The sequence below is a fragment of the Silurus meridionalis genome, chromosome 6 (assembly GCF_014805685.1).
Source record: "Silurus meridionalis isolate SWU-2019-XX chromosome 6, ASM1480568v1, whole genome shotgun sequence".
Classification (NCBI taxonomy): domain Eukaryota; kingdom Metazoa; phylum Chordata; class Actinopteri; order Siluriformes; family Siluridae; genus Silurus; species Silurus meridionalis.
Window position 1 is genome coordinate 8,773,747 of NC_060889.1, and position 23,278 is coordinate 8,797,024.

At 39.8% G+C, this 23,278-nt stretch overlaps 1 protein-coding gene across 6 annotated transcripts in view; it reads left to right on the forward strand.

The window, feature by feature from the left end:
• The window catches only part of asap1a (ArfGAP with SH3 domain, ankyrin repeat and PH domain 1a), a 62,224-nt gene continuing 38,946 nt past the window's right edge, over positions 1–23,278 (forward strand). For 2 of the 6 annotated variants that reach the window (XM_046851389.1, XM_046851394.1), the window contains exons 1-3: positions 2–247; positions 537–644; positions 1,646–1,772. In XM_046851389.1, the coding sequence (XP_046707345.1) occupies positions 586–644; positions 1,646–1,772 (186 nt within the window). In that variant the 5' untranslated portion in view covers positions 2–247; positions 537–585. Of the gene's footprint in view, positions 316–536; positions 645–1,645; positions 1,773–21,548; positions 21,592–23,278 lie in introns of those variants that run through there. The other 4 variants (XM_046851392.1, XM_046851390.1, XM_046851393.1 and 1 more) reach the window with 4 other exon arrangements.

Sequence of the window (23,278 nt, forward strand, 5' to 3'; positions counted from 1 at the left end):
CCCACCTCTCAGGACCCACATGGCCGGCTTTTTTTCTTCTTCTCCTTCTTCTCGCTTCCTGTCCAAGCGGATCTCCTCGCCAGCTCCAGATGGAGATGATCAATGCGAGCATTCCGGCTGTGTCAGGATCCTAAACCGCGACCTGTCCGTGTGGGATTTTTATACTTTTGTTTTAATGCTTTTTTATAAACAAGTGGTGCAGGATGAAGTGAAGATGGTGGCGCTCGGAAAGTCGAGGTTTTATCATGTATGCTTTGATTTCACGTTTATTTCTAAAGCCATACACACACAGGGGGTGAACCCGCCCTGGGCTCGGTGAGTTATACAGGCTGTTAGGCGTGGTTTTCTCCCCAGTGTGTGGAAAGTATGGAAAGAGAAAAAAAAAATAATTTTACACAAAAGTTAATTGTGACTAATTGACTTCTTTTTTTTTTTTTTTTTGCATTATTAACTTTCTTACTTTCTACACAACTCAAGATGGCATTCTATTGACCAGGATTTTTTTTCTCTCTCTTTCCTTTTTTTTTGGGGTCCAGATTATGTTCAAATGATCCGATTTATATCTGATCCCAGACTGTTTTAGTCATGAGAGCCTCATCTTCACGTTTATCCAGCTTTTCTTCCAGAGACTCCTTATGGAGCCGGTGAGTTACTGTCTTAACATCTCTGAAGATAAGATCTGCACAACTTCACGACTTATTTATTTATAATAATAACAATAATTTATTATAATAAAGTGTTTGGCATCTTTCTGCACATTCAGATCTTATTGTGCATGTCATGTGACTGGTACTAGAAAGCGAAAAAAGTGCAAAATTTTTTTTTTACTGTGTTAACCTTTAAATGTGTTATGTAAGAAACCGACCTGAATGCAATATAATGTGAATTTATTCATATATAATGTTTATACACATGTATAAACCATATAAGATATATAATTTGCATGCAGCTGTTTACAAATACACATAGACAACACCTGGTTGCCCCTTATTAATCAACAGAAGGGATAGTATTGTGTTAATAATAATAATAATAATAATAATAAAGTGTATATATATATATAATAAAACATACATACTACTGCTGATGTAGTATGCTGGTTTGAAAGGCAGTGACGGCGGCGCATGCGCAGAGGGTTCCCCTAGTTTCCGGGGTGGGCGGGGCTCCCGCTCCGTGCATGCGCTCATGTCAGAGAGGGGGAAAAAAGAGAGAGAGAGAGAGAGAGAGAGAGCAGAATGAATCCGCTACTCGGGCCACTGGAAATCCTGATCAGTCTATATATATTATAACCAGACCAGAGAGAGAGAGAAAGAAAGGAATGGGGGGATGTGTTTCTGATCGGGGGATTTCTGATTAGGTTGGGGGAAAAAAGGATAGAAAGCAGAAAAGGAGGGAAAAGAGAAAGGAGGTGGAAATTACACGCGGATCGACCCTCCCTGTGGACGGATTCACTCAGGCAGGGACAGAGGATAAAGCCGGGGTGGGGGGTATTTTTTGGGAGGGGGGTAAAAACGTCACTGCTCCAACCTTCTGTGTGTAACTGATGGTGCTGCATCTCTAAGAGATCCATTATCTATCTGTCTCTTCTTCCTCCTCCTCCTTTTCCATCTTCATCACCATCTACCGCCCGATCGCGTTTTGCAAGGATGCCGGACCAGATCACGGTGTCCGAGTTCTTGTCGGAAACCACGGAGGATTACAACTCGCCGACCACCTCGAGCTTCACCACCCGCTTACAGAGCTGCAGGAACACGGTCAGCGTGCTGGAGGAGGTAAGGGGCCTCGATCATCTTCTGTACTGCTGATAGGAAACCTGGACTAGACCAGACTAAGGCCACCGATGCGGTAGGACACATACTCATGAGGTCCGGTATAAGACGAGGACCATCTAATCAAACACACACACACACACACACACACACACACACACACACACACACACACACACACACACACACGTCCATTCAGATTTTGATCATAGGAGTGTCCTTTATGTCTTAATGAGCTATTAGATGCCAATCAGATGATCTCCACTGGAGATAAGATCAGGATTATAACCAGCTGGATTGATTACTGGTTATTATTTTTATTATTATTATTCCACCACCATGTTGTCCATGAGCTCATTCTTAGATGTTGCACCATGGATCTGAGCTTTGATGACAAGCCAGAGTGGTGTATAGATTTCTATGCTTTACCGAGGTGTTATCATTTAATTCAATTAACGATCAACGTAGATGATCAGATCTTAGTGGTTGACACGCTCACCATGCGCATCTGTGGTTGTGGGTTCGAATCCCAGTTCAAAGAGTTCTTGTAGAGCGATGTGGCGTTTTCAAATTGTCTGAAGTGTGTGTGAATGGGTGAGTGTGTGCTTGTGCTTTGTGATAGGTTGGCACTCTGTCCAGGGGTGTCCCCTATCTTGTGCCATGAGTTCCCTGGGATATCCTTCAGGCTCCACAGTGACCCTGTGTAGGATAATGGAGTGGAGATAATAAATAGAGGGAATTAAAGGATCTTTGTGCCTGTAGGTTAACTGAATTGCTTGGATATAATAATCCAGGAATCAAAGCAGAGATTCTGTACGTATGTACCACAAATTCGGGTGTGGAAATATTACATCAGGCTCGATATATATTTAACCATACAACTATGTTTGCTATAAAACGACAAACCTCGATCCGATCAATTTAGTAGCCTCCGATCGATGCGTGATCAATATTGTTTTGGGTTCATTTGCAATGGAAGTGTATACAGTTTGAACTCTGACCTATCAGAGTTAGTCACCTTGCTGGTGTATCAGTTCATACACTTGAATCATTGAATTACTTTATTTTTTTTCTTGATGTATATCATTTATACACTGACCAGTCATAACATTATGACCACCTGTCTAATATTGTGTTGGTCCCCCTTTTGCTGGCAAAACAGTCCTGACCAATCGAGCATTAACAGCTTCTTAGCAATTTCAGCTACAGGAGCTCGTCTGTTGGATCGGACCAGCTTTCGCTCCTCGGCCGCCCATGACCCTGTTCACCACCGTTCCTTATTTGGACCACATTTTATAGATACTGACCACTGCAGACCAGGAACATCCCACAAGAGCTGCAGTTTTGGAGATGCTCTGACCCAGTCGTCTAGACGTTGCAATGTAGTCCTTGTCAAAATCACTCAAATCGCTTGCCCATTTTTCCTGCTTCCAACACGTCGACTTTGAGGAATTTTTTTTACATTGCTGCCTAATATATCCGCCCACTAACAGGTGCCAGGATAAAGAGATAATCAGTGATATTCACTTTACCAATCATAATGTTATGCCTGATCGGTGTACATTCAATCCGTAGCTATCAGTCTGGTTCTTGGCTTGATTCATTTTTGATGCTGCTTTGTTAGTGGACGTGTCGATCCAAATAATTTCTGTGGTTCACTCGTAGAACAAATGTTTGAGTCCTGCTTTAGGCAAAAACCCCATTTTAGGCAGTTTTTTCTGAAAGTATAAAATGTATAAATGTAAATTGCTTTTCAGTTCACTGGATGGCTGATGGTTGACGCTATTAAAGCAAGCGCAATAGATTAAACCATATCCGCCTCGGATCTATAATTATTCTCAAACTATAACCTTTTCCTAGAAGGTTTCATTGTTTTAGTCAACACCAAATAACAGTGAGACAGGATTTTCAGGCCCAATCGTAGTTCTTGGTTCATTTCGTGGTGTTTTTTGTTGCAAATGGAATCCTGCACTTTCTACACTGAGGGTGTGTTTGTGTGTGTTTTATTTATTTATTTATTTATTTATGAAATTCATTGAGCTGGCATGGTCAGGTTAAGGTTTTCGGACACAACCTTGCGCACAAGTTTGCTTGTAATGGGATCTTCCTCAGTTCATCAGTGAATAACGGCAAATGCAGCGGAACGTAAATGAAGACAGATGGGCCAGTGGTTTCCGTGACCTAGTTGCCTGCATGTTATGTTTATTCATGAGCATGTGATTGGAAAGTGGCAGGAAGACTGGGGAAAACCCGTATGGAGTTTTTTTTTTTTTTTCCATTTCAAGTTTCGTTATTTGTCTGTGTTTACGTTATTGTGTAATTAACCGTTGTACATTTTTTAAAATATATTCCTGCGTTTCAGGTAATTGTTTGGTTGGTTTACTCAGTACAGCTTTGTGATATTAGAAAAGGAAGGTAAGCGTCACTCTGGAGTGACGCTTACACAGAAAGATATGTCGGTTTTCTCAGGAACTCCTCTGAGGAGTTGAGATTTGCGATGCTCTAAGAATAACTTGACGGCTTTTGTAACAGGAAGAGGTTTTTCCCCTGAGCAGTGATTCCAGAAGTGTGCAGGGAACAAGGCCGAGAAGAGATTAACCTACTTTTACATGGGTCAGTACACACCTGACCTGTAAGGACAAAATCTTTTATTTTTGCTGGGGTTTTTTTTGTTTTTTTCTTCTCAATGTCTGTTCAGTGGATGGTGGACCTGGTGCCTGAGTGCCAGTGTGTCTGAATCTGCCTTTATTGCCTATTTCTGTGGTAATAATGTGGTAATATTGCTGTATTGCTTTACCTTTTAGTACAATAGAATAGAAAGCACAGCATTACGTTTGGTAATGTAATGCCAAGAAGCTGCTTATGTTCCAGAATGCAACAGTGAGGCAATGAAAATCGATGAAATATCACAAAAAACTGCTCTTCGCTAGGTAAAAGTTGGAAGGTAGCTCACCCTTGTTGATAGAATGATGTAGTTTGTGAGGAAAACATGTCTCAAAAGCTTATTGGGTGGCTCTTGGGCTCAAGCAGTTACAAATTGAACTACAAAATTGTTCTATTATTAGGGCTTTTTGACGTAATCGAATTCGATTATCAGTCATGTCTGATATCCCTTTCAGATCATGATCGCTCGCTTTAAATATGTAACATGGACCTAATTTCAGGCTAATCGTCACCAAATAGGTACTTTGAATTACTTTTATTTCTCCTACACAAGAAAGCGGCTCAGGGTATGATGATAGATGAGAACAAAATTCAAGTAGTCATGTCTTTATGAGCCGTGTACTTTTAGCTCGTGCGAGGAAATGGAAACATTACATGGAAAATAGGAAACGGTGTAATCGGTAGGAAACAGGTTGTTGTGACTACTTTGTTGTGAACAGGCTTGTTAGTGAGGGGTGAAGGAGGAAGGTTTTGTTGTCATTGATTATCGTTATCGTTCGTCTACGTTTTAATATCACTTGCCATCGATCTTAGAATCTACAGAGGAGGGTCGAGTCAATCCACGTTCCAAGTACCTTTTCATTATCTAATTGTACCGGATAACAACGTTAACTATGGACACGAAGCGATAGAAGAGAAACGTAGCCAATTTAGTAATCGACTCTGTCTGCTTTCATTGCAGGTTTCTCCATTACGTACATTTGTTTAAGTATATTTGGTTGTACTGCATATACCAGATAAGTGAGCAGCAAATTGCTCAAATACCAGACCTTGTATCAATGGCATTGTAATACACACTATACCTTCGTTTTCAATACGAACAGTATAAACGATGTCTCTGGTAATAGATGCACAAAATCTCTTGGGGCTCACTTGGATGACAAATGTGAGCGTAAGTAAGAACCAGGGGTCATGTGACAGAGATTCACATATCCTTTTTGTTTGATATTTACAGCCAGCATTCTTCTTTAAAGCTCCCATTTATTATTTTTATTTTTTTACCTTCGCAGTCTCAGGGCCACCGTGAGCTAAACATAATATCTATTACAGTTCGTTGGAGAAACAAAACTCTCACAGCTCCATAATGGGTAAAAAAAAAAAAAAAAGGCAAAAAACCCTACAAATATATAATTGTCAGTTTAACAAAACAGATGAGAGGATAAAGATGTCTAGTGATTTGGATGGTGCTTCACCAGAATGACTCATCCTCATCCTAGCAGTAATAATAAAGGAACAAGCTGGTCATATGATGTCATCCTCAATCGTTTATTGCTGGAGATCACAGCAGTCTGTGTGTAAAAATCACTCCCTTGTTAACTAATTTACTATTTACTATTTGCTCCGGATTGTGGTTGTGACCTGCAATAAGAACATTAACCTAGATAAATGAAAGCATTAAGATATAGTAGGGTAGAAAGTAACATGCCACAACCATATCCCTGTTGCATTTAATGCGACCATTTCTGATCTACAGTTATATGGTTATTGAGCAATCCAAGTATCTATTTTGAAAGGAAAACCTTTGCATTGTGGTACTTTGGATTAAGGTGCACTATGGGTAATATAGCAAACAATGTAATAATCCATGGAGAATTCGGACAACACTGCAGCAAAGGTGAAAATATGTGGTTTAGCTGGAAAATGAAATCTAACTAAATACTGAACTTTGGCCTGTGAAGTCATGAGTTTCGGTGTGTCAACAGTAAACAAGTGGGTGGGACTGAGTGGGGTTTTTTTTGGGGGGTCGTTAAAAGTAAGTAATAGTTGTCCCAGATATTTGCCTGCTTTTGCAGTTGCTTGGTGTGTATTTGGAAAACAAATATCAGATTTTTGTATTAAAGTAATGTTTTAACTGTTAGGGTTTTTTTGTGTTTGCAATGTTGATCCCCAAATAGTGTGAACTATATGGCAGAGGTGTAAACAGTACCTGAAAATAATCCTTGTGTGAAAGATACTGCAAAACTTGCTCCATTGCGAGTGAAACGTCATCTATTCCAATATGACTCGAGTATCCTGATTTGAACAGGAGTTGAGTATTTTACTCGTATTGAACACAGGCTCAAAGACGCACTAGTCCTCAACACCAAGGCCAAAACAGGTTGATTTGTGAGGTTTTATTTTCTAAAATCCGCTACTTTTTTCCCACGTTTTAAACCCCGCGGCTTAAACAACGAAGCAGCTAATTTATGGATTTTTCCTGGGTCTTTCCCGGTTTCACAAACTTCAAGCCAAAAAACTGAGCGACATAACATTAGACCAATTAAATTTCCGAACGGAAACGAAAAAACGCACCTCACCTGTGTTCTGAGCTGCACGGCATCGGGAGAAAAGATTCACAGATTATGATTTTTAAACGCACGACGATGCCAAAAGATAAACTCCCCAGAGAAATAGTTGTGAAAGGAAGGAGGAAGACAGTGAACAATGACTTTCTTGGTCGGCTACTGTTTAGATACAAGCCGTTGTAACGCGTTGAGTCTGGGTGAAGGGAGAGCTCGCTAACTCCAGTTGCAACAGAAATCATATAAGCACAGACAGGTTTCCAAAACTCGTGCTTTTTTATTTTTCTTGGCAACAGCGTTACGGGTTAGTCAAAGAAACTTAGAAATGAGCATCAGAAAATAATAAGGTCATGTTCCTCGGCCTTGCACACATGCAGTAATACCGAAAAAAGGCTATTCCCAAAATACCGCTCTGCTCTTAAAGGAGCCACAACATATTTCACCCGTTACACCGTGTAACAGACACTCTCTTTCGGTAAAGCCTGTGTAAAGTTCATAAGTTTCAATTTAGACACTGCGGCTTATAGACAGGTGCGGCTTATTTATGTTCAAAATAAAAATCTTTATTTTTTAAATTACGGTACTTTTACCAGGATGACAGCATGTTCTGTGGTAGAACCAAACCATTTAATGTAATTTCAGCACCATTTGTGGTTTAAGTCGTGATCAATTACATGCTGTGTTGTTGTATCAAGTACCTTAGTTCTGATGTTTGTACACACTTTACTGGTGCTCTCTCACAGGGCTTTATCAGTAGGTTTTCCATGCTGGTTTGGATGCTTAGTCACTCTGTAGAGGTTTTTAGTTCCATATGGTGGTGTTTGGTTTCTCCTGCCTGCAGGCGGTCAGGTCCTTATCCTCCTTAGGATGCTTTTCTTTTACTGGCAGGCAGGCAGGGAGACCACAATGACTCACCTTTCACCAAACTGGTGTCTTGGATGAACAGTCAGAAGGTTAAAGCGTCTTTTTCAGCGGCATACTTTGGAATTGTGTTGAATCAAAGTGTCCTAGCATGTAATATGATGGTATCTCGCAGAGCTGGTGAATGCTAGCTTCTGACTGATCGGAAGGGGCACCACTGACGGTAGTTCTGGTTTACAAAAGAATTATAATGCCACCACAACCCCCTTACTGCCAATGCAATTCTGTTGCCTTTTAATTTTTCTGTTTGTTAATGAAAAACAAAAAGTGATGTCATGTGGACCAAACGAACAAAAAACAAAACCAGGATACCCTGTGCTTGATGTTTAGTTCCATGGACACGAGGCCGAATAATAATATTCGACCCATATCCTTCTCATCCAAGTTACAGTTGAAAAATCTAAATAAAATATGCGCATTTAAAAAGCCAAAGATGCACACCCAGAACAACGGCAACTTCTGCGAGGCAGTTTTTAGATTCTAGAGCATTTGATTCGTCAGAAAGTCTGATGTCATAGGGATCCTCGATCTTCATCGGTGGTAGAGACAGACTGTAAATATTGGATGCATAAATTTTCGAAAGGTAAAGTGCGTCATTGTATTAGAACACAATAGCTTATACATAACCGTAAGGCTAACGCATTCATAACGAAGTCACAGAATTTTCATTCTGACTTCAAGGGGACGCTCAGAATGGGTGGATTTGCAGTTTCTTAGCAACATAACAGGCTGCATTTCTTTTTGTCTAATTAACAACAGAATGGCTGATGAGATTTATTGCTGTTTACATGGAAAATTAAAGGAAATGCGTAATAATTATAACGGGTTTTCTAATGAATTATTGCAGCGGTATAAGCGAGAAAACACTTCAGGATAAGACAAGAAGAACGCAAATGTTTATAGTAAAAAGAATCCGCTTTGTGGCGGTAACGGTCTTCTCTTTGGCCACACGCCAACCATTTGTTTATGTTTTTTTACTATTTTCTGTTGTGTGTGTTCTTTCCTACTTAATAGTCTATTGCCATACGTGCTTGCTTGTCCTGCACAACCTGTGGCAACAGCATGTGTGTGAGTATGTAAAACACATTTGCTTTTGGAATCATAGCATAATCGCTTGAATGAGTCAGCCTTTCGGTGTCCCTTTCCAATTCTGCTCCCTCTCTCCTTCCTTTTCTGGCTGCTCGGCTATTGCTAACAGCAAAACAAGTGGGGACACACTGATCTGGTATGTACTATTGGTATTGGATCATTAATTGGCCTGAAATGCATTCTGACATCTTTGAGGACTTCATTGGATTTAATGTACTTTTGCATTTTGTTCGATTTTCACTTACGGAGATTAGATCTAGTAATTATGTGATGCCTTCCGTTCCATTGTAGCCAATCACACAGAAGAAGAACACAGGCCAAAAATCTATCATGCATACGATTGACACCAACTTCAGGGTCCCCAGTTCTGTCCTGAGTTCGGTATCAGTATCCTTGTTCTCTAAAAGCTCTCGAACGTGGATTTTCTCAGGGTTTCCCAGTTGCCTTCCATCTACCAAACACAAGCCAATAAGTGAAATGGTGTGGATTGGATTTTCACAGGTATGATTGTATCAATGTGTGAGTGTGTGTGTCAGTGTTTATGTGAGGGCGTATTTCCACCTCATGGCCAAAATTTCTGTCATAGGCTTCACAAGCTTCACAAGCTTCACCTGAACACACAGAGAAAAACCCTAACTGCCCTCTTCTGCATACCTGACCTCTATAAACGCCTTGATTGGCTGGAAAATTTCATTCCTTCCACCTAGAGAGCTGTTATTTTTGCTTCTGCGGGGTGTCTCCTATTTTATGACCAGTATTTTTGGCACAGGCTTTGGATCCACCACAACTCTGACCACAAGCCATTCGCTGATTAAATAAATACGACGCTGAAAATGTATAGATTTCAACGGGACTTGCATTGTGATTGCAGTTTGGAACGCAGACTCCGGTCGATATCGTATGTTTGATGAACGTTGCACTTGCGTCATCCATCATTGCATTTACTTCAATATTTAAAATTATTACAAATACTTCAATACTTGTGCCTGTTTCAAGATTTGTTGGATGCTACACCTGCCCATTTCTTCCTTTCCTGCTGGCATTGACCCCCATCAGTTCCGACCCCATTCTGTCCTTCTTTTTTTTTGTTGCCATCTCTTTCTGTCCTAATCCCCTTGTCTCGTGTGTGATAATAGTTTCCATGGCATTGCTCACATTCCCATTTCTCCAGTTTGAATACGAGGAACAGATGGCACTGTCTATGTATAGACAGCCTGCTGAAAACATTGCCGAGTAAAAGGGAGTCACCGTACTCCCCTTTTTTCCTTTAGAATTTAGCTTTGGGAAAGCTGAATGAACTCCGGAGGAGCCTGCTGTTTTAATTTCCAACTGAGCGGCATTTTGCCATCGGTATTTTTCTTTTTTTCTCTTTTTCCAAAGTGCATGGTTTGCTAGAGTGCACTGGTAAGTGGAGGTCTTCTGAGTGCAGGCTGCCAGAGTTGATAATCCTCTGTCTGCAGAGCAACTGTGCGCATGGTGCCTCAGTGATATGGGCGCTGCCTAAATCTCTCATACAAGGACATGCTGAAATATTCTGCACTGCAGCAAAGCCTGTCATGGAAGCATTTTTTACTCAAATGCAGCAGATTATAGCTTTCTAAATAGCTTGGATTCCACTCTTGTAGGTAGAACAGAGCTTCATAAAAGTTTTTTTTTTTGAGAGAGACTTCAATGTCAAATCTATTCTGACTGACTTTTTGTGAGATGCACAGACTCCATTTGTCATCAGAGAAGCAACAGTTCATGTATAGTTCCTGGAGATGGTGATCCCTGATGCCCAGGAACAGATGTTTGCTCCATGCAGCTAGCTAGCGGATATTTCAGCAATGCAAGGACAGAGCTATTGAATGTTAATAGATCTCTATGCCATTAAGCGCTAATAGAGTACACCATTAGCCGCTTTAAGTTGCATTATGATTGGGAATAGTAGCTGCTCATTAACGGAAAGCAATATGGGCCTGGCACTCACAACATGCTCTTGAGCTAATAGGCTTTTGAAAACATCACTCCTCATACTTTTTTTTGGCACTACAGTCTTCTTTGAATGGATTGGAACACCAAGGTCACTCGTTTTGTTTTTGCTATGCAGTAAAGCATTTAGGTTTTAAATCAATAGATGAGGCGATTAGATCAGATTTTCTGCTTTGATTTCCTGAAATTTACAGTTGAAATGTGTTGAAATGTGTTAAATTCGAACATGACACCATTTGTTTAAATGGATAAACCAACATGAAGAGCTGCCTTTGGGAGAAGAGCAAGCTTTTTTGGAGTTGAGAGAAGAGGGAAAATTGACTTGAGTAGTTTACCTCTCAATTTTTCTAGTCCGGGTCGTTCGCTCTTTTATCACATGATTCCCATAGGGAATGCAGTACATTACATAGGAAATCGTATAGTTTATTTCATGAGTCCTCCGGTCCGAGTCGCTCTGACTTCCATATACGCTATGAAGGTGATTAAAGAATTAAAGGAACAAAATGAACCAAATGACAATAAAATATATGAAAAAAACCAACAGATTTGTTCATTTTGACAAGATTTAAAGATCTAATTCACTAAAATGACCCGATCTCGCCATCACTACTGTGCACTATGCAATAGAAAGAAGCCACTGGTGTGGGGAAAGTCAGCCAAGAAAAACAGCAGTTTATGACAAAAAAATACCAAGTCTTACTGGGGTCAGTCATCTTTTAGATTACTTAGGATATGCTCTTTACATTAGAAATCATGAATGGATACTTGTTCTATGTGATTGTTATTGCAGAAACTATTTGACGTCCTTCCAAATTACTACCTGAAACTGAAGAAATGGCTGACGAAGCTCTAAAGACATGCAAATTACAAATATTTGGAAGGTCACATTGCACACATGGCACCGACAGCTAGAGAAAGTCAGCATGGCCTCGAGTTCCTGTACTTGAAGGTGAAGGTGGATAATGCGAAAGATTTGTATTATACTCACACTAGATATAGCGCATTTGCCTTGCAACTCTGGGCTCGGGTTCCAAATCCTGGCGAGTTTGCATTAAGGGTTTCCCCTGGATACCCCATTTCCTCCCCCCAGTCCAACATCATGCAGTAATGTGTGAATTAGCATTTCCAAAATGGCTGTAGTGTATGTGCACTTTGATTGTGCCCTCCACTGGGTTGGCACCTTGTCTAGAGTCTTGCTCCAGACCTTGTGTTGGATAAAGGGATGATAACACTTGACATCTTTTTGGATTACATGCACCCTGAGCATTTCTTGAAAATACGAAGGATTTTTATATATAACGGTTTGTGAGTGCAATCTGGAAGAAGCTTAGCGTTTCCAGAATTCATCGTTTTGTTTAGCTCTTGGATCACATACATTACTATTCTTTTCTATTCCAGCTGTGATAAATCTCTCTGGTGACTCTTTTTTTATGACAGATCTGATCTCCAGCTATTGATTTGTATCCAATTTGGAAATCGGTGGATTTTTGAGAGCATTTGTCTAAATTATAGAGCAATTTGGATGCAAAAAAAAAGCAAAAAAACACCACTCTACTCGATTCCCATAGCTGTAAATCATCGATTGTATAAAAACCAGACTATTCTTTGCTTGCTTGTTTATAGTGTTGTCATCTGCAATCCTCTTCTAGCTATTTTTAACCTTTTCTCTCTCTCTCTCTCTTTTTTTTCTCTCCAGAATGTTGGAGACATCTGTGTGCAATAGCTAGAAAAATAACACAATCTTAGTTGACTTTAAACAAACCAGTAGAGCAGAGCAGGAATATCTATTGCATCAGCGCTTTAAAAAATAATAGAAAATCCCTCATAGACAGATGTGTGTGGTATTATTTATCATTTGTGGAAAGAGACTGTTAAACAGATGTGAGCCTTTTTTTTCCCTTCAAATGTTAATTTCTCTAGTGTCCACATCACCCCACGTTTTTTTTTCCTTCTGACTCTCTGATGATCAATTTTTGTCTGATTGCTGCATCACTGCCCCGCAAGCGTTCGGCCTGTACGGTCCCAGTGGGGTTTTGCTGCTCCTTTGTCAGCACAATAATAGCACACAGAGTAGCATTGAGCTGTGACTGAAGTGTGTGTTTGGTGCATGCTTGTCATTCAAGAGCTGTCACGGCCTGGCTCGTTTGTGTGTCTTGGTCTATACTCTGTTGTTATTATTACTCTAATATTTACAATATGTCTAGTAAAATTAGTTTAAAATGGTCAGTTCAATGATTCTAAATATTGTCCTATTTGCTGTGGACACCAAGGAAGAAAATATATATTTAGTTTTTATTGGAAATATTGGGTGCAGTGTTGTGCTAGTTACTAAGAAATAGTTACTAGTTACAGTTACTCGTAACTCAGTTACTTTGATTACTTACACCAAAAATAATGCGTTACTGTTAAAAGTAACTTTTTAGTTACTTTTTTTTAAAGAACCTTCTTTAATGTTCCCATTAATTCCCTTGTATGCATTATGGTCTACACAAACACAAAACTGACTTAAACACAAAGTAATTTTTAAACACTATTTTATTTAAGTCAGACCAGCACATACTAAATATATCACAAGGATTTCTGAAATAAATAACAAAACAAGCTGAATAATATATTCACAGTCAAAAACTAAAGTGGCTTCTGCTGTTGTGTTGAGCTCTTAAAAATGATCCTTTCACAGCTGAAGTATGAAAACTATCAACAATGTAGAACAGAACACCGGGTTAGCTTCTAGCTTCGTCGAGGCGTGGAGTTTCTGGAGGTGCTGGTATCGCAGTAGATACGAGTTTCGAACCAGAAAGACACAGCTTACATTTGACTAAAATGTTTTTGTCTTTATGCTCAACTAAAGTGAAATAATGAGCATATTTCCACTTTGAGAAACTCGTCTTACTCTGGCCTCGACTCGCCATTACTGCCGCACAGACCTGAATAAACGGAGACACGCCCACAGTGCGTTTTCTTCGTGTTTACAGTGGTTCATCCACCAATCCTACAATGCGTCGCTGCTGTAAACAGGTTAGACTGTAGTCTACACTTGAGCCGAAATTCATTCATTTGAAAAACTTAAACCATACGGTAACGGAGTTACATTATTTAAAAAGTAACGCGTTACAGTATTAGTTACTGTCGAAAGTAACTGTGTTACAGTAACGTGTTACTGCCCAACACTGATTGGGTGTTTTGTATTCTTTAATATAGCTCACTATAAGATTTCTGTGTGTATCTCATTTCACATTCATTACCCATTCGCTCTTATAATAACCGTCACTCTTCTGGGAAGACGTTGCACTAAAGTTTGGAGTGTGCTTGTGGAGATTTGTGTTCATGAGCGTCAAGGACGTTAGTAAAGTCAGGCACTGATGTAGGTTAAGAAGGTCTGGGATGCATTCAGTGATCTAATTCATCTCAAAGTGGCTCGGTTGAGGTCAGAGCTCTATAGCAGGCTGCACTCCAATCCATTTAAACCATATCTTCATTGGGGTAGTTTTGTGCACAGGGCCATTGTCTTGCTCAAACAGGTTTGGGTCTCCTATTTCAAGTGAAGGGGAAAATTCCATTCTTCAGCATTCAAAGGCATTCAATACAATTGAGCGACTCTAAATTAGGGGTAATGGTTTGTGGAAGAACCACATATGGCATAATGTACTTTTACATAATGTATATTTACCTATTAATTTGGAAAGAGCTCGATCACAGGATGCTACAGTATGGCGAACACTCATGACCACACCGGTTTAAGTGCCTCATTATTGGCCACAGTGGTGCCAAAAAAGGTGTGTGTGTGTTAAGCATGTTGACTCGTTCTCACCTTATTGTCATGTCGGTGGCACCGAGTGCTGTCCTGCCAGGCTGGCATGTGCTGCATCGCATGTTTTTCACCTCGATGCCTGATGCTTTATCTGATGTTAGTAAACTGCTCGTATGGAGCCTGACAGTCAGGGAGATTAAATAACGTCACTGTGGGTAGTAAAGTGGGACACGCCAAATGGGATGTTCCTTTCATTATGAGCCTTTAGTTAGAAGTAGTAAATCTGTTATAGTGAAAACGCATTATCTGTCCACCGATCTGGATTTACACTATGATCTTCATAATTAGGGATTTCCGTAGAGACCGAGCGTATTCCGGGAACAGGTATAAAGCAGGAATAATACACACCTTTTGGGATACCAAGCCATTCTAAAAAACCACTAGTGGCATGACTTTGGGAGGTGTGAGAAAACCTGAAGAAACCCATAGATACCTATAGACCCTTACTTGGGTTTATGATCAAACTGTGGACCCAGGAAATATGAGGTGACGGTGTTTTCCCACTCCGATTGGAAGGTTGCGAGTTAAAATCCCAGAACCACCAATCCGAACTGCTGGGCACTTGAGCAAGGCTCTTAATCCTCAGCGGCACAGTTTTTATAAATAATATAAGTCACTCTGGATTGAAGTATCTGCTAGCTACAGTTAAATGTAAATCTACATCTTCATTCTTGAAGAAACTAGTAACTCGTGAATAACGTACCAGTCTGTGTGCTAAAGAAGAGACCCGATTTTGTTTGCACGGTTCGCGTTCTAAACTTGTATATGCGATCCCATGCTTCAGGGACTTGCTGGTTATGTAATTGACGGTTTCTCAGGAAAAGGCTGAGGACTGACGAGCATTCCTTTGGGACACATTTCCTGTGGAATCTTAAGCGCCGCGGCTCGTCCTGTCTCCGCCCTTGTCTGAACTTGGCGTCTTCGGGACACTGCTCGGTTAAAAATACAGGTTACTCAGGAGAATACAAAGCCCTTCTCCTGAATCTAGTCGTGCTCATTCGAGTGTGTGTTCACAGAGAGTGTGTCTGTGCACATGGCTGGATATGCTGTTTGAGGGTTAGTCATTCACATCATGTGAAATGAGCTAATCTGTTTATGTTCGAAACTAACACTGTGAGTGTGGTAAAATTGACCTACTTATTTCTTGTGCCGGGTTTTTTTCTTTTTCTTCGTGTTGAGGGTTGGACCGGAGAATGAGTAAAGAATGCTGTGCTGAGGTCATATGGTCCACATCTGGCTCATTGTTGATATTTGGTTTTTTGACCAATTGAAGTTTTATAAAGAAAGGTTAACAGTCAGGGTAGTATCGGTGTGAAAGAATGGCCTTATCCGTATCTCGATTTGAATTAAAATCCAAAGTAAGAATCGCCCGAATGCAGCATAGTGGCTCGAATCAGCATAGTGGTGTGTACATCATTCCACTACATAATGCTTAATATTTGCCTGTAAGATTTATTTGTTGCATTTCCATAAATATTTAGAAGCCACCATGATCCTGACCAGGCAGTTACTAAGGATGATGTAAATCGTCCATGAAACTGGCTTTTATTTGTCCTGTGAGTTTTCTATTGGACATTTTGTCATTTAAAATTTAAAGCAAAACTTCCCAGCAGGGAATCCCAGTTCTGATGCAAACCATGCATTCTATTCATATTTATAACTGTATCTGTTAAAAAAAAAAAACCCTCATCATCTATTAACTGGGATGCGTTTCTTCTTGTAGAGTTGAGATGGCTTTACCTGATTTAGCTATTTATTTATTTAAGCATGTGTTAAGGGAAACGTACGTCTTTCAGCCGGAATGTTTTTCACAGGTATGCACTGGCTTTCCTTAACTTCCTGGGGAATCCCATCTGACTCTGTGTGTGTGTGTATATGTGTGCAAGTGTATGGTTTCTGATTTAAGCTTTAGCGCTGGTCATAAAATCTTTAGGACTGAAGAAGTACCGAACGTTCTGGGCTGAGAGTCAGATCAACCGTTACCATGAATACATAAACACACAGTCATTAAAACAACGAGCCGCTCTATTTGTATCTGAAACCCTGGATGTTGCTCATATTGGGCCTTGCAAATGCTTTGGCATGTTTTAGCACTGTTGATTCTGATAAGGGCTCTGGAGTTCAGCCGGAGTTGCGCGATGATATTCTCAGTTGTGATGAGTTTGTTGTCGGTGTTAGAAAAACATGCCGCTTTCTCCCTTCTTGGCATATTGGGGAAGGTGGTGGTACTGGAGAAGCGGTTCCTCAGTTCTGACTCACAACAGCCAATAAACTCTGGCCTCAGCACTTTTCCTGGAATTAAACGCTCTACTTTCCACACATGACAATTAAAGTGTGCCATTCTTTTTTTGGAGAGAGAGGGAGAGGGTATCATGTTTCATCTGGTGGCTGGCCGTTGAAGTTCTCCGCTGACCTACATCTACGGCAATGAGTGTGCAAGTCTTACTCAAGCCTTTCTAATAAAAACCCTTAATGGCAGAGGGTCCTTTAAAAGTAAATTTGGATGGTGGTTAGCTTCGCAAAAGAGGAAATAAAAAATGTATTCCTATATGTTTTACATTTTACATTTAGAAAATGACCCAGCTTTTAGAATTGACCCAAAATAAGAACAATTTGGCTTGCAATAAATTAAACACAAGTAGGCCTAACTATTGTACCAAATTATGATATTAGCACTGACAATTGTCGTGCAACCAACGGTAATTGATTTCATCGCCTTATTTTTTGTATCCTAACAGTAAATGCAATTGTTTTTCAGTCCAAATCTAATCACAAAATGCTTCATGTATACTACAGATGTGTTTATACCATTATTTAAATTACCTCCAAGTCTGAAAGATAGATAAATAAAGAATGCAATAATTAGCAAAGCTCAAAAGCCCATATTGTATATTTTAACATTTGATGGCCACAACATGTCTCAAAAAATATAGAGACAGTACCATGTCTACTACTGTCCAGATTTCCAACAGTCCAGGGAACTGAGCAGACCAGTTATCCTATTCAATCAATATTCTAGCAGTTCAACAGTCCTGGGTTTTCTTTGTCATATTTTTCATTTTCATCATGTGCCCAATGATTTCAATTGGTGAAAGGTCTGGACTGCAGGTGGGCCAATTCAGCCCTCTGACTCTTCTACCATGAAGCCATGCTGTTGTAATAGAGGCAATTTGCCATTTAGCATTGTCTTGTTGAAATATGCAAGGCCTTCCCTGAAAAAGATACCATCTGGATAGAAGCAAATGCTGCTTTAAAAACCTTTTTAACCTCCCTTTTCCCTTGCACACTGAGATCTCTCCAAATTCTTAAAAAATGTTATCAATATTGCGTACTGTACATGAGGAGATATTTATAGTCTTTACAATCTGAAGTTGAGGAACATTATTCCGAAATTGTTCAGTCATGTGACTGACGTGTTGCCAATGGACCTAAACTAATTTTGAAATGTTTCAGTTTATTTTCTAACAGGTATGTCATAATAAAGCATTAAGTAATTCATAGATTTATAGCAAAAATGCTTCAAATGAATGATTATACGACTATACAAAATCATAATAACAAACAAAACAGATACATAATTAAAAAAAAATGGAACAATTCTTTAGTTTTTTGGTTCTTTTTTCAGACAGGCATGTTCGGAGTTTCATTTTCAGACAAGAATGTTCATTTCCATCACAGATTAGACAATTAAACTCAAGTTAACTACTTTTTGGGATTTGTCAGTGTTTCCACGTAGTTGTGCGCTTCTGTATTGAGGCGCATCGCACCAGGCATGAAGTTTGTAAATGTTTTTCTTTGTCAGGATGGTGACGCTACTTGTCTACCCGATCACTACCAATAGGATAATTCTGCAGGACTTGGTTGTTCAGACCAGTCACATGATAGTTGCTGCTATAAATTCCACAGGAACTATGATCAAAACCAAATGGAACATACACTACATTGACATAACAATTGTTGACACCTGATTGTAAGATTTGTGTGTCCTTTTTGAACATCTCATTCCACATTCAGTCTCCATTTACTGTTGTAATCTATAATAACTCTTCTGAAAAGATGTTCCACTAGATTTTGGAGTATGTTTGTGGAGATCTGTGCTCATTCAGCAACAAGAGTGTTAGTAAATTAGGTACGGATGTAGGGTGAGGAAGCCTGGGGTACAGGCAGCAATCAAACTCATCCCAAAGTTAATCTGGAGGGTTGAGGTCAGAGCTTTATAGCAGCCACTCAAGATCTTCCACTTCAAACAATTTTAAGGATATCTTCATGGAGCTCAGTGTGTACAGGGGCATTGTTATCCTGGATCAAGTCTTGTAGTTCAAGTGAAGGGAATCCTCCATCCTCCAACTTTGTGGTAACAGGGACCTCATATGGCTGGAAAAGTCAGGTGTCCCAATACTTTTTCCCCAGAGTGTATTTTTGACTATATGTTGAAGGGTTCAAATGTCTTAGCAAAGAGAATTTATCTAAAATTTAGCATCCAGTAGCCTCAGTATGCTCTAGCAATCAACAAAGGTTCCAAGGTCATAAATCCCATTGTTTTTGCTTCAGTAATGTTCCTTGTTAATTGTTTTGGTTGTTTTAAATTATGTAGCTATGGGTGCTGTTGGTCATGCCATGTTCTGTCAAATCCATAGTAGCATCCTTGGGTGTTCATGTATTATTTGACCACATGTTTGTGAACACCTGAACATAAATCTAATATAATAGACTTCCTGAAACTGTTGCCACCGATTTGAAAAGCGCACAAATCTAGAACGCCATTTGCTATGGCGTGACAGTTTTCCCTTTGCTGAAACGAAGAGGTCAAAACCAGTTCTAGCATGACGGGGTTACTTAAAAAAAAAAAACAACAAGCACCAGGAAGACAAGGTTTGCAAAGGATGGAGTGCACAGAGCTCCAATCTCAACCCTACTTAACATCTTTTACGATAAGCTGGCGAACCGACTACATCCCAGACCCCCCTCACACAATAGCAGTAAGTAATGGTCTTGTGGCTGAAAGACCACAAATCCCCATAGCCACATTACATACTCCAAGCTTTACTAGAAAGCCTTCTCAGATATTAGAACAGATATTGGAACTATTTTGAAGTGGCATTTTTCAGCATACACGTATTGGTACGACCTTCAGGTGTTAGCATCCCATTGGCCAAGAAGTTGGGGTTAATAGATTAGTAGTAGTAAGTTAAAAAATTATATGGGCATTATATTTTTTTCTTATGACCAGTTTTTCCTGCCTTTTTTGTTTCCAGTGTGTCACAAATAAATAAACATTACTGCATTTTTGCACCATCCATAACTGTTTATCTTTGCACTACTGTATATTCCACCCATATTTATTCTGTATATACTGTATCATACATTCCTACTTATACATAACTAGATCATGTCATTTCTTTGCACAGTTATACTGCATATTACTGTATAAATCCTTATTTATATATACCATATTATTACCTTCTGTATATAAATCATTCTCACCCCTGTACATATGGAACCCATACCCTTATTTATCATACTGCTATTTATTTGTAAATTGGTAACTTATGCAATTTTGGTTCTGCATTTCCTTGGCTCTGTACATGTGCCTTGCACAATGACAATAAAGTTTAATCTAATCTAATAAACGTTTCTACAGAGCTTTTGGATGGTCTTAATTTACACTATACCATTGAAAAACAATAATTTCAGTTAAAAGTTGAGCTCGAGGACACCCATGCGCCCTTCGATTGGCGTGCGGGTAGCTTTAGAGAAGGTTTTGTGGCTTGGTTCTTTCAGCAGTTCCTCAGTGTAGAAAATGACCTCATGCTCTTATGAAGCTAATGAATGGAACCTAACATGTGTTTTCAATGGAGGGCACAGCCAGTACGCTCCACCTCCTCATGCCGAGCACAGCTTCGTGCATGTTCGGTTATGTTTCTGCTGCTTATGATATCAAAATGTTCATGTGCGAAACTGTATTTGTGTATAACTGTATATGACTGGAATAAAAACGAACAACAAAAAGCCTGCATTTCGAAACACCTCCAGCTGCAGAGATGAACTCATGCTTTCTGTTAAAACATTTACAACACACAATCCTGACTTGCTTATAAGATGTTTATAAACACTTATGAAAGAAACCACAGTTTAAAAAAAAAAGAGAAAAGTCCAATTGAGATTTGTAGAGAATTTGTGATGTTGGCATGACGACTGTAGTAGTGTGAGCATTTAATAAGATAAAGCGTGACAGCATTCTGGGACTTGGTCCTGATTACTGTCACTCAGATGCTGATTAGCTGGATGGTAAGGACACCTGCTAGGACACTCATTTATTTTCTCCTCGATGGCTTCTCATTACTCCGATCCCCTCATCCGAATTCGCAGCGCCTCACAGAAACTAGTCAGGAGCACGATAGTGTGCTAATGTACATGGTTTTATGCTAGCGAGATACCCTCTGTTCTCCATGCTGTGAATGTGCACACTTATTTTCGAAACTCCTCAGTCAAAAAGGGATTCATCCTCTCAGTAGGAAGTCAATAAAATTATGGCCACTGATTATATTTTACTCAAATATCTGAAACACAGATGCATAGTAGCTGTGTGGCGCTAAAGAGTGCACGCTACATAAATGCACATATTTCCAACCGTTTTGAGTCAGTGTTCGAAATATCTTGCATTTTTTTTGTCATTTTATGGACCTCCTACCATTCAAGCGGATAAGAGTTTGGTCTTGAATGACTGTCAAGAACTTCCTGAGCACGACGCCGAGATAGCTAACGGCGGACAAACTTAATCGAAAGAACTTTGGATACACTTGAGGTAATGTTTTCTATAATCTATTGCGAATAGCATATATAGGAATAAAATTTTTGTGGTGGCATTCGAAAATTATTTAGGTGCTCAACTCAAGATAGCCGGTTGGGACGAGGTATTGTCGAGGCCATGTTTCTACATCTCTTTCTTGGTTAGAGTGAGTGCCTCGGCCTTTAGTTTTCTGTTCTGCATGTTTTCAGCTTTTAGAATGAACACAGTTGGACAAAGCTTGGGACAATACCAAACTCTTGCTAGCAATAAAGGTGTCATTTAAATACTATAGTGACACTGACACTGTTTGAGTTACACTCTATAACTTCACAAAGCTCTTTGAAAATGGGAGACGGGTTAAAAAAAGCTAAGCTTTGTAATGGAATGAATGTTTCAATAAGAGGGTAGAAACTGACAGAACTTCAGTCATGCTACTGTTATGAGATGAATGCACTGTTGAGAGTTTGTCTATAATGCAGTGTTGGTTACATTATATGGATACGAAGTACTGGGACCCCTGACTTTTCCAGCCATATGTGTTTCTTACCCAAGCTGTTTCCACAAAGTTGGAGGCACTCGATTATATAGGATGTCTTTGGATGTGCTAGCATTAAATTTTCTCTTCAGTTCAACTGGGACACCCAAACCTGTTCCAGCTTGACAATGTTTCTGGGCACAATAACATGGTTGAAGTGGAAAATCTTGAGTATCCTTCTATTGAACGCTGATTGCACCCCAGACCTCCTCACTCTACATCAGTACCTGGCTTTACTAATACCTTTTGAGCATGTTGAGGAACATCATCTTAGAAGAGTGGAGGTTCAACTAATGGGAAGTAAATGTGGAATTGGATGTGCACTATATTTTTGTTTAAATCTAGCAGATTTTGAAGGAGGCAACCCTTTTTTGGAAGCCGAATGTCTGTTTGGGGTCCCCAACAGCAGCCCCAGCACTACAGTCTGACAGACAGCTGGCAAATATCCAGGAACCAGTAAATGTTTTGAAAAAAGCCAACATGGCTCTAATAACTTTGTTTTAGGACGTCCTCAGGGGCTCAACCACCTCCCATTGTTACTTGGCCCTGCATTTATTCTCTTACTTCAGCTGCTCACCTCACTTTATTCTACCTCCTTGTATTCTTAATGTTGCGATATGCAATGTCTCTGGAGTTTTTTTTAAAGGATATAAGGGAAAAACGAAGTGATATATATAATGTCTTGTCTGAGCATGGTGCGAGGGGGTAAGAGTTCACAGCAGAACAAGTTACAGCATAGTACACTATCACTAGTTCGCAACTCTGCAACTACATCCTGCCTTCTCACCCGTTTGCGTGCTTTGTCGCTTTCCCCCCCTTGGCTGTGTCTCTTCACAGGAAGTGGTATATTGAGACTGAACGTAAGATGTAAACACACAGCAGGTCCGAGCACCGCTGGACTATCTGCTACACACATGCGTGTGAGGCCCATGCTTGATGATGAGCTGCTTCCAGTCTTTCCAGTGCTTCCCAACTTCCGTCTTAATTCCACTATGGCTATTTATTACTTCTGTGTCATTTGCATGGTACATTTCAGGATATAATTGGCTAATCTATGTAGAGTGAACTTTGGCCTCATTAGAGATCCATCTAAGACAAAGGTTGGGGGGAAATTTCAAAACGCACATTGTTGCAAGGTTTTGTCTCAGAGGTGGGGGAATTTGGCTC